This window comes from Budorcas taxicolor, chromosome 24 (assembly GCF_023091745.1).
Source record: "Budorcas taxicolor isolate Tak-1 chromosome 24, Takin1.1, whole genome shotgun sequence".
NCBI lineage: Eukaryota > Metazoa > Chordata > Mammalia > Artiodactyla > Bovidae > Budorcas > Budorcas taxicolor.
In genome coordinates this window covers 38,699,904-38,712,616 of record NC_068933.1, presented here as the reverse complement: position 1 = coordinate 38,712,616, position 12,713 = coordinate 38,699,904, and the positions used below count along the sequence as shown (strand labels likewise).

At 43.9% G+C, this 12,713-nt stretch overlaps 1 protein-coding gene across 3 annotated transcripts in view; it reads left to right on the top strand.

Annotated features, from left to right (window-relative positions):
- Positions 1-11,665, top strand: part of LRRC3B (leucine rich repeat containing 3B) — a 93,758-nt gene extending 82,093 nt beyond the window's left edge. For all 3 annotated transcript variants that reach the window (XM_052661500.1, XM_052661498.1, XM_052661499.1), the window contains exon 2: positions 10,485-11,665. In XM_052661500.1, coding sequence (XP_052517460.1) covers positions 10,647-11,426 — 780 coding nt within the window. In that variant the 5' untranslated portion in view covers positions 10,485-10,646 and the 3' untranslated portion in view covers positions 11,427-11,665. The remainder of the gene's footprint in view (positions 1-10,484) is intronic.
- The last annotated feature ends 1,048 nt before the right edge of the window (positions 11,666-12,713 follow it).

Sequence of the window (12,713 nt, the reverse complement as noted above, 5' to 3'; positions counted from 1 at the left end):
CTATAAAAATTACAGGGCAGCACAGGCCTTTGGCAGGGGTACCAAGTATGTTTGGATAATTCTGAGTTAATAGGTTCCTTTGCTGTAATTTCTCAGAACCTTGAATAGGCTGATGACCATTGTAACTCCCTAAGAGGGTGTTTCTCAGACTTCCGTGACTGGAACTCGCAGACGGTATTCCACACAGAACCCTTGGGAAATCTGAACTTGACTATGATGCCTTTGAAGGTTCAGAGTCTGTAATATTTTGTCAGGCATCTGCTATGAGAGTGGGCACAGTTACAACCATACATGAAACCTGCGAAATTGGAATTATTCTTATTTATAGCTGAGAAACCTTTTGGAGAAACCTCCAAACAGTCACTTTGTTTTCCCAAGCACCCCCAGCTGGTACCCAGACTGAGAGTTGACCCTGGTTTTCTCTAACCTCAGGCTTGTGGTGTGCTGTGCCCTTATCTAAGACTCAGAAAGTTTAAGCGACTTTTTAGGGTGACTCAGCTGGTCAGAAGAGACATCATGTCTTGCATACTTTTGTACTTTCTGTAACTCCTAACAGAAAGTAGCTTACCAATCAGTACCTTCAGACCAACCCTTTTTTTCTTACCTAGTTAATACTATGATTGTGCTCACGGCAAAGATTGTAATTGTAGAGAAGATTATAAGATAAAAAGTCAAAATTCTCTACACCATCTGCTCTAGAAACATACTCTGAAGATAAGACTATTATCTATTTTTATATAATGTTTTATATACATGTTTTTCCATAATGTTTTAATTACACAAGTGTGTGTGTGTGTGTGTGTGTGTGTGTGTGTGTGTGTAGATTGTTCTCTTTTGTTTTACATCAGTTCAGTTCAGTCGCTCAGTCGTGTCCAACTCTTTGCAACCCCATGAACCGCAGCATGCCAGGCCTCCCTGTCCATCACCGACTTCCGGAGTCCACCCAAACCCATGTCCATTGTGTTGGTGATGCCATCCAACCATCTCATCCTCTGTCATCCCCTTCTTCTGCCCTCAATCTTTCCTAGCATCAGGGTCTTTTCAAATGAGTCAGCTCTCTGCATCAGGTGGCCAAAGTACTGAAGTCTCAGCCTCAACATCAGTCCCTTCAGTGAATACCCAGGACTAATCTCCTTTAGGATGGACTGGTTGGATCTCCTTGCAGTCCAAGGGACTCTCAAGAGTCTTCTCCAACACCACAGTTCAAAATCATCAATTCTTTGGTGCTCAGCTTTCTTTATAGGCCAACTCTCACATCCATAGATAACTACTGGAAAAACCATAGCCTTGACTAGATGGATCTTTGTTGGCAAAGTAATGTCTCTGCTTTTTAATATGCTGTCTAGGTTGGTCATAACTTTGCTTCCAAGGTGCAAGCATCTTTTAATTTCATGGCTGCAGTCACCATCCGCAATGATTTTGGAGCCCAGAAAAATAAAGTCAGCCACTGTTTCCCCATTTATTTGCCACGAAGTGATGGGACTGGATGCCACAATCTTAGTTTTCTGAATGCTGAGCTTTAAGTCAACTTTTTCACTCTCCTCTTTCACTTTCATCAAGAGGCTCTTTAGTTCTTCTTCACTTTCTACCATAAGGGTGGTGTCATCTGCATATCTGAGGTTATTGATATTTCTCCCAGCAATCTTGATTCCAGCTTGTGCTTCCTCCTCCAGACCAGTGTATCTCATGATGTACTCTGCATATAAGTTAAATAAGCAGGGTGACAATATACAGCCTTGACATACTCCTTTTCCTATTTGGAATCAGTCTGTTGTTCCATGTCCAGTTCTAACTGTTGCTTCCTGACCTAAATACAGGTTTCTCAAGAGGCAGGTCAGGTAGTCTGGTATTCCCATCTCTTGAAGAATTTTCCACAGTTTATTGTGATCCACACAGTCAAAGGCTTTGGCATAGTCAATAAAGCAGAAACAGATGTTTTTTTGGAACTCACTTGCTTTTTCAATGATCCAGCAGATGTTGGCAATTTGATCTCTGGTTCCTCTGCCTTTTCTAAAACCAGCTTGAATATCTAGAAGTTCATGGTTCACATATTGCTGTAGCCTGGCTCAGAGAATTTTGAGCATTCCTTTACTAGCGTGTGAGTTGAGTGCAGTTGTGCAGTAGTTTGAGCATTCTTTGGCATTACCTTCCTTTGGGATTGGAATGAAGACTGACCTTTTCCAGTCCTGTGGCCACTGCTGAGTTTTCCAAATTTGCTGACATATTGAGTGCAGCACTTTCACAGCATCATCTTTTAGAATTTGAAATAGCTTAACTGGAATTCCATCGCCTCTGCTAGCTTTGTTCGTAGTGATGCTTTCTAAGGCCCACCTGACTTCACATTCCAGGATGTCCGGCTCTAGGTGAGTCTGAGTGATCACACCCTCGCGATTATCTACATTGTGAAGCTCTCTTTTGTACAGTTCTTCTGTGTTTTCTTGCCACCTCTTCTTAATATCTTCTGCTTCTGTTAGGTCCGTACCATTTCTGTCCTTTATTGAGCCCATCTTTGCATGAAATATTCCCTTGGTATCTCTAATTTTCTTGAAGAGATCTCTAGTCTTTTCCATTCTATTGTTTTCCTCTATTTCTTTGCATTGATTGCTGAGGGGATCATATACGTACATCTTCACTTAATATTTATTTGACATCTTTTATCAAATGTAATTATATATAATGGCATATTAATTTCAAGTGCACAACATTGATTCAGCATTTGTATAGATTGCAAAAAATTTTGCTACAATAAGTCTAGTTAACTCCCATCATCACTCATAGTTACATTTAGTTGATTTGCAGTATTATGTTAGTTTCAGGTATACATTGTAATGATTCTATGCTTTTATGGATCATATTCCACTTAAAGTGATAAAACATTGGCTGTATTCCTTGGGCTGTACATCTCCTCCTTGTATCTTGTTTTTTTAATACTTGGCACTTCGTTACCTCTTAATCCTCTTTCCCTATTTTCCTCTTTTCCCAGCCCTCTCCCCACTGTTAACCGTCTGTTTGTCTTCTGTTTCTTGACACTGTTTCTGTTTTACTGTACCCATTTGCTTGTTTCTACATATGTTGGAGTCCACATACAGGTGAAAATATACAGTATTTGTCTTTCTCTGACTTACTTCACTAAGCATGATATCTTCCAGGTCCATCTATGTTGTTGAAAAAGGCAAGATTTCATTTTTTTTTAATGGCTGATAGTATTTCATCATCTATGCATATGCCACATTTATTTATCCATTCTTTATCCAAGTGTTAATGGACATTTAGGCTGTTTCCATATCTTGGCTATTGTAAATAATGTGTCTGTGAACACTGAGGTATGTGTGTCTATTTAAATCAGTGTTTTCATTTCCTTGATTTTAGATCTGAATCCTGTACTTTCCCCACCAAGTCATTGATTATGATAAGTTGTTTTTTTTGTTTGTTTGTTTGTTTTGTGTGGTGTTTTTTTTTTTTTTTGTGGTAAGAGTCATCCATCCCAGTCAGAAATGCAACTGAATTCAGCAAGGATAATGCTTTCTAAAAGCAGTTTTCAAGTTGCCTCTGGACCTTGGAGTATCTTTGGGAGCCTACATTTATGTAGATTGTGTGTTAAGGGTTTGCAAAGGTCTCACTGTTGTAAATACCTTAGGCACTTAGTGGGAAATAATATTAACAGAGAAGTAGAAAGAAACTGAGACAGATGGGTTCCCACTCAGCCTTCCTATAACCTTGCAGCATGATGAATAATAAATACAGATGTCAGGGAAGACATAATCTTATCTTTATTCTTTATTTAGTACCCAGAGAGAGAGAGTTCAAAAAACAAAGTGTTGTTTATTTGTTAGTGCTGACTGAAAAAAAAAAAACAATCTGAAAGTTTCCAGATAAGTTTTGTTTGGGGACCTTAGTGAGGACTGTAGCCTGAAAGAGACAGCCTCTTATGAGCTCCAAGGAAGTGCTCTGGAGAGGAAACGGAGGGGCCAGGATATACAGTAAGTCCCTTGCAATGAGTTCTTTACAAGAGTATGTTCATAAGTCCAATTTGTTCGTAAGTCCATCAAAGTTACCCAGCTAACGCAATCAACTATATAGTACTATTCTGTAATGGTCTTATAATCCTTTTTTGCACAAATAATACATTAAAAAATACAAAAAAATAAAGAAGCATTTCCAATCTTACAGGACAGTACCTTGTAAAGTATACTAGTACCAGCTACATCAGCACTGCTTTTTCACTTGCTTCCTAACATTCTGGGCTTGAAATAAAAATACTGCACTAATGTATTCTATGCAGCACCGTACAGTGAAGTGCACAAAAGCCCAGCCACTTGCAGAGCACCCACAGGTATAATGATGTACACCAGACGTGTGATTGGACATCAGACTGAGCAGCAACTTAGTTGACAGAAAACTTGAGCAAATAAAGAAATCAGTATGTAATTTCCTAACCACTGGCCCACCAGAGAATTCCCCTATTATGCCAGCGTTTTAGACAAAGAATTTCAATGCACAGAAAGGTTTGACAAAGGTCACAAATAATTGACAGTCTGTATTTAAACTTAGATAATTAAGTTACAGCAAAGCAGAGCTGTATTTTTGTCTAAGTTGGGGCGTTTCAGAGAGTTAAAGAAAAGCAAAAGTAAACTGGTAGTGTCTAGGTTATACAGTCCCCTGGTTCTTTTTCTTTTAGATTTTTATTTTATATTGGGGTATAGCCAATTAACAATATTATGATAGCTCCAGGTGAACAGCGAAGAGACCCTGCCATATATACCTGTATCCATTCTCCCCCAACTCCCCTCCCATCCAGGCTGCCATACTGGGGTATAGCCAATTAACAATATTATGATAGCTCCAGGTGAACAGTGAAGGGACTCAGCCATACATATACATGTATCCATTCTCCCCCAAACTCCCCTCCCATCCAGCCGGCCACATGACATTGAGCAGAGTTCCCTGGGCTATACAGTAGGTCCTTGCTGGTTATCCATCTTAAACACAGCAGTGTACTTTCCATCCCAAACTCCAAAATTATCCCTTTTCCCCAGGAACCATAAATTTGTTCTCTAAATCTGTGAGTCTGTTTCTGTTTGGTAAATAAGTTCATTTGTATCATTTCTTTTCAGATTCTACACATAAGGGATGTCTCCTTCTCTGTCTGACTTCACTTCTCTCAGTGTGTCAGCCTTGAAGTCCATCCTTATGCTCCAAGTGGCAGTATTTCATTCTTTTCAATGGCTGGGTAATATTCCATTTTAGGGGCTTCCCCCATAGCTCAGTCAGTGCAGAATCCACCTGCAATGCAGAAGCCCCAGGTTCAATCCCTGGGTCGGGAAGATCCCTTGGAAAAGGAAATGGTAAACCACTCCAGTATCCTTGCCTGGAAAATCCCATGGACAGAGGAGCCTGGTGGGCTGCAGTCCATGGGGTCAGAGAGCTGGACATGACGAAGCAGCAAGCGCTAAAAACACGACTATTCCATTCGTGTGTACCACATCTTTCTCTATTCCTCTGTCGATGGACATTCAGGTTGCTTCCATGCAAGACAGAGTTTTTAATCAGCCACTGAAAGAACTGCCTTCTCACTTAGTAGGCTGCTAAGTACTTTTTTTTTTTCTTTCTGGAAACAGTATTTGAGGATTGCCACCCGATCCCAGCATTAATTACTATAGCTCAGACACTTGTATGATGGGGGATGTCCCTGAGTGCCCAGTGGTTCAGGTTGCACTTCCACTGCAGGGGCACAAGCTCGCCCCCTGCTCAGGGAAGTTCTGCAAGCTGAGAGGTGTGGCCACAGGGGAAGAAAGGAAATCTGTGTGACAGGGACATGGGGGTTCGGGTCTAGGGGCCAGATGGCCCTCTGTGGGGGCACAGCTCAGACCTGCCAGCGTAGCCAGAGACCCTGCGGCTTCCTCGTGGCCCCAGATGTACTGGAAGGGAATGAGGGCGCGAGGGTGGGGCAGAAGTAATGAGTGGAGGGATGCGAGGGGGAATTTAGGAGGCAGAAGGGATGCAGTTTCACTGGGGCTGTCCCTTTGCTGGGTCGCCTTCCTCCTCGAGAGGGCAGGCGGAGAGCTCCTGCGCCCCTCTCACGGCACCAAGGTGACCCTGGCGCTCCTTTATGTCCCACTCACTCGTTCTGAAGTTAGCAAGGAGGCTTCCCCCCACCAGCCCCCCACCCCGCAGAAGGGTGGCTTGTTTGTTACTCTGGGTTTGTGGTTAGACCTGACGGGGTCAGAACAAGAGGGCATTTAGGTGCCTTCTTAGCTCTGCCCTCTGCTGTAGGAGCACTGGTGTCTGCAGAAGGCCTGGTTTTTACTCTGAGAGACACATCTCCCCACAACTTCCCTTCCTGGGAATCGCTTTTCATCTAACCAGTACTTGCAGGCGATGCCAAGCTGATAATCCCTTCGGAAAACAGTCAGTCAGCGCGACAGAGCGGAGAGACAGTTCTTCTGTCCTCCCCGCTGGAGGTAACCTTGATGCGATGTCTTTGGGAGCCTCTACATGCTTCGTCTTTTGTCACTTCAAAGTCCTGTGTGAGGGTGACGGCTCTGGAGGCTGTTGCAGCAATAGCGATGTAGCCAGCCCCAGAAGGTTCCATTCCCTTTTTGTGAATCACAGAGAGAAAATGAAATAGTTTTGAGTCCAGCCTCTTTGAGTGCAAGGAATATGCAGGATTTATACTCCCAACAGGCATTTCATCCTGTGTATGAATGGGTGGACCATTTAGGGCATGAAGGATTTCATCTCAAGACAAACTGTGCTCTGATGTTGAGAAGATGCGTCCTAACCATCTCTTGTCTGTGACCGTGACCACTGGACTGGCCATTCTGGAGAAACAAAGCCTGGAGATGTGTGCTGAGAAAAAGTTCTATTCTTCAAGTAGGAGTCTACACTTGTGATTTTTCCAGAGGCTACTACTGTTTTGACATGTAAAACCAACAGCCATTTGACCAGCCAATGTTTATGTCAAAATGATGAAAATAATTACCGTCGGGAAGAAAAAGCACAGCTAGATTGCTGAATATTTCATTGATTCATTCATAAGAAGATAGATGTTTGTGTAGCACTACACTAGGGGTTGGAAATGCTTCTGGAATAAGAATAATAGCTATAGCTAACAAGTGTTGAGCACTTGGTACCTACTATGCATTGTACTAAATGCTTGGCATGGATTATCTAATACAATTCTCATGTCAACATTGTCATCAGATGCTTTTATAATCTCTGTATGAGGAGAAGCAGAGTGAGGTGTAGAGAGGTTAATGACTTGCCCACGGGCACAATGTTCGTAAGGATGAAAGCTGAAATGCAAACTCAGGGCACTGAGTTTGCCTCGTAATTGTTTGCTATTATTTCTACATGAAGCAGAAACAAGTCCCTGCCCTCACAGGGCTTAGAGTTGAAACTGTTGTTGTTGGTTAATCACCAAAGTCGTGTCTGACTCTTTTGCAGCCACATGGACTGTAGCCCAGGCAAGAATATTGGAGCAGGTTGCGTTTCCTTCTCCAGGAGATCTTCCCGACCCGGGCATCAAACCTAAGTCTCCTGCCTTGGGGGGCGGGCTCTTTACCACTGAGCCATCTGGGAGGCCCATAGTCTGAATTAGAGTCCAGATGAAGTCGGTCTCTGGAGAGACGTGAGTGTCCTCCAGAGGAGGCTTTGCACCGGTTCCCAGGATTTAGGCGGGTGGAGGTGGCACGTACTCAATTGGTGGAAGTCGCTTGATGACAGGAACCTCTGATTTCTCTATTCACACTCGTTTGTCCATCTCCTGTCCTCCACCCGCCCAGCAACCTGTGCCTGTCCTCCGCCACCCTCCTTCTTCTCTGATGTAGCCTCCAATACCTTCCTTTTCTGTCTTTTCTCCCCCATCTAGGCAATGACTGCAGTCCCCAAATGCCCCGCGATGAAGGTTTGCAGGAGGGAAACATGGGAGGGAGGTGAGCCTACGCTGCAGATGAAACGAGCTGTTGATGGGTGGCTTAGTCAGCCTCGGGGTTCAGCTGCAGCCTCTCTGGCATTTGAGGGACTCGAGATTCCAAAAGCACATTCATTTCATTCTGCTGTTGCTAATCTGATTTTTTTCCGTGAGGAACAACCCAGTTCGTTATGTTTTCAGCTCACATTAATCTTTTCTGTGAGTTTGGTAACATTTGGAGTCATTTCCCTCTCTATTTATCCATCTGGGATCTTTAGAAAAGACAAGTTTGCAGAGTCTTTTGTTGCTTTTGGCTGTCAGAGGGATGAACCTTTTCCTGGTTCCTTAGATCCTGAGAGAGAATCCTCTGAAGTCAGGCACGGGTTCCCAGGGCAGGGAGCCCCCTCCCTGGGGCTCATGGGGTCCTCCGTGTGGCACTGAGTTATATCAGCATCAGAAGCCGCAGCAGTCCCTGGACTTTGTTTGCCCCATGGAGCAGATGGAATCGGGAAAAAGCTGTAGGGGTAGTGAGAAGAATTGTGAGATTCACCAGTCAGAACAAACGCTTTGGCTTGATTGCCGTCTGTACCACTTATGAGCTCTGTGACCGTGGGCAAGGCCCAGAGTCCATCTGAGAGCCACTTCCCTAGTCTGTGAGAATGCCTTTCCTCTTCACATGAGTGAGCGGTTTCAAGAGTAAACTTATATTCACATCTCTATTTTGGGGTAAGTTCATAATCTTGCTCATATCACTAAAGCTTTGCAATTTCTTAGGCCTTTTTCCAACAACAGCACAACAGGAAATATATAGATAGATAGATAGATATAAAAGATATATGTATATATATATAAAGATATATACATATATTTTATATAAGTATATACAAAAGATATATGTGTGTGTGTGTGTGTGTGTGTGTGTGTGTGTGTGTGTGTGAGTGAAAGGTGAAAGGCACTCAGTCGTGTCTGACTCTTTGCAACCCCATGGACTATACAGTCCACAGTATTCCCTAGGCCAGAATTCCCTTCTCTAGGGGATATGTACATATATATATAACATATATTATATATATAATGCTTCCCCAGTAGCTCAGCAGTGAAGAATCTGCCTGCTAGTGCAGGAGACACAGGAGACATGGGTTCAATCCCTGGGTCAAGAAGATCCCCTGGAGAAGGAAATGGCAACCCATTCCAGTATTCTTGCCGGAAAAATCTCACGGACAGAGCAGCCTGGTGGGCTATAGTCCATAGCGTCACAAAGAGTCAGACACGACTGAGGGACAAAGCACATAAATATGATTTCATATATATAAATGATTTTACACACACACACACACACACACACACACACACACACAGTTGGAAAGAAAAGAATAGGGTATTGAGGAAGACTTTGCGGCTAGTATTTCTGTTCTGGGGGAGCATTACATTTTTGTTTTATTTTAGAACATTTCCCTAGAATAGATTACTTGAAAGAAAATTACAATGTCAAAAAAGATATATATATATACACATATATATGTAAAATTTAATGTTCTCAATAGATATTGCCAAATTTCTTTCCAAAACATATTCTCAAAATATGTGCTTATGAGGATGCCGTATTATTCTGTTCTTATAAGCATACAGATGGTATTTTTTAAAAATTATATTGATAGAAGAAAAACATTCCTAGCTCATTTTACAGTTGCATTTCTTTGGCTGCTAATTATGTCATTCCCCACCCCCGACCCCCAGCTTCACTGACATAACTTCATATAGCACTGTATAAGCCTAATGATTTGACTTACATATAAGAGGCTAGTATTTCGTAAAACTCTTTTTTATACTAAAAAAAAAAGACTTGGAGCTGTGTGTCGTATTCAAAGATCTATTGGAGAGGGGCTACACTGTTTAGAAAACAAAGAGAATCTTTTGGAAATTCAGGTAAGGACATCCTTCTGGGTGTGATGTAGTCCCCAGAGGTCCCAAGGGAGGCAGCTCCTTTGGAGATTCCAGGCTGGAGGTCCCTGGAAACACTGTGCTGGGAAGGTTGAGATGTACCCATTCACCCCATTCATAATTCAAGTAAGGGGTTTCTTTAGGGAAAATACTCAAAATTGGACAACCGTTCAAAAGCCGTGAAAGTCGTCGTCATCTACGGTCATTAACTGTAAAATATCGGTGAGTTCTCGTTGCTGCTCATGTGAAAGGCTCATTCGCATGGATGCCTCTTGCAGGAGGAGGGAGAAGGCTGACTCCGTCTGGTTGCTGTTGACTTTAGGAAGGATTCAGGGTGTGGCGCAGGCCAGTGGAGAGGAGAGGAATCTTGGCCATTTGCTCAGATTTCGCACCAGGAACAACAAGGTGTCGTCACTTGGAAACGTCATCATTTGTTGACCTTCCGCTCCCCCAGCACCTGGGATTTGAGCAGAGACTCCGATTACAGATAACTCCCAATGGTGCTGATGGAAATTGCCTGCGTAACCAGCGTGCCTGCCCACATAAAATGCCAGATGCCTGCTTCATTGCGATGCACCCCCCCCCTCCCCGTTTGCAAAAGAGCTCATTACGTCTGCTTTCTTCCCCTTAGGTGCCCACGCAAGGACCAGCACGATGAAGAGATGCGTGTGTGAGTAGCAGGCCTTTGGACCACGCCAGAAGGAGACCAACCGTGTGGACAGGGCTGGACAGTGAGCACACGTGCTTGTGGAGTAGATGAGGCTTGGGCTTGTGATTATGCTGACATTCCAGCATGAATCTGGTGGACCTGTGGTTAACTCGCTCCCTCTCCATGTGTCTCCTCCTCCAAAGTTTTGTTCTCATGATACTGTGCTTTCATTCCGCCAGTATGTGTCCCAAGGGCTGTCTCTGTTCTTCCTCTGGGGGTTTAAATGTCACCTGTAGCAATGCGAATCTCAAGGAAATACCTAGAGATCTTCCTCCTGAAACGGTCCTCTTGTACCTGGACTCCAATCAGATCACATCCATCCCCAATGAGATTTTTAAGGACCTCCATCAACTAAGAGTTCTCAACCTGTCCAAAAACGGCATCGAGTTTATCGACGAGCACGCCTTCAAGGGAGTCGCTGAAACTCTGCAGACTCTGGACTTGTCTGACAACCGGATTCAGAGCGTGCACAAAAACGCCTTCAATAACCTGAAGGCCAGGGCCAGAATTGCCAACAACCCCTGGCACTGTGACTGTACGCTCCAGCAAGTCCTGCGGAGCATGGTGTCCAATCATGAGACAGCCCACAGTGTGATCTGCAAGACCTCCGTGCTGGACGAACATGCTGGGAGGCCGTTCCTCAACGCTGCCAATGACGCCGACCTTTGTAACCTCCCTAAAAAAACAACTGACTACGCCATGCTGGTCACCATGTTTGGCTGGTTCACCATGGTGATCTCTTACGTAGTGTATTACGTGAGGCAGAACCAGGAGGATGCGCGGAGACACCTCGAATACTTGAAGTCCCTGCCAAGCAGGCAAAAGAAAGCTGACGAACCCGACGACATTAGCACCGTGGTGTAGCGTCCGAGCTGCCTGGCATCGAAAAGGAAATCCGTTTGGGATTGCGGTAGAATAAGCTGATTTACTTCTCTCATCCATTGTAAACATTTGAAACTTTGTATCTCAGTCTCCTTTGAATTATGCCACTGTCGAACTTTGAACAAACGTGACAACCTAACAACTCATTTTCGTTTAGGCAATCCACCCCTGAATTGTACCCCTGGCGGTATATTCCCAAGTCGGCTACTTCTCTGAACCTCAGTTAGATCCATCTCACTATTTAATAATGAAATTTATTTTTTTAATTTGAAACCAAATAAAAGCCTAACTTTGAATCATGAAAAACAGAGTGACTTATTGGTCCAGAAAACTCTACAGTCATTCCATTGCTTTAGAGAGAAAAACAGACAATCCGTGTGAACCCAAAGAGCGATCCCAATGAGAGACATGTTATTAAGTTCTCCTGTACACTAGGGAGCCGTAGCTGACTTATCAGCCAAGTAAGGTGTCTGTCAGACTTCAAAAGAGTAAGGCTTAGCAAACCCGGGTGATAAGAGGTAGTGTGACATCCTACAGAGCCTTAAGTTCTGATGCTTCTAAATGTTTGGAACCTAAAAGTCAGTGTGTTTAGCTAAACACAGCATGTCTACTCTCTGCTAGACACATGGGAAAGAAAAAGACCACACATATTCTGTCCTCAAGATTACCTTGTGGTAAACAGAGGTCTCTGACCAGCATAGAAATGCCTGTGCCAAAAACGAAGGTCCTAGTAGTCACGCACACATCAGCTTGCAAGCCCGGTGCAAGGCATTTGCCTATTGTAACTACGGCTCTAGGGCTTCCCCGGCGGCTTAGTGGTAAAGAATCCGCCCATAATATAAGAGATGCGGGATCGATCCCTGGGTGGGGAAGAACCCCCGGAGGAGGGCATGGCGACCCACTCCAGTACTCTTGCTGGAGAATCCCATGGACAGAGGAGCCTGGCGGGCCACAGTCCATGGGGCTGCAAAGAGTTGGACACGACTGAGCAACTCTGCGTGAATGCACACTAGATCTCTAAACCCTCACTCCTAGAGGAGACCGTGACAGCCACCCCATCTACAGGGGGGAAGCTGAGTGTGAAAGAGGCCCAGTGTCCTGCCAAGGAGAAAGTTTCAGAACTTGAACCAAGTTTCCCTGTCCCCAGAGACTGAGGTCTTCTCATTATGTTCTGACTGGGTTGGTTGATAGAGGTACAACTCACATGTTAAAAAAAAAACACCCGTGTTAAGCATCCAGTTCCATACATTTGACAGACATACACCTCTG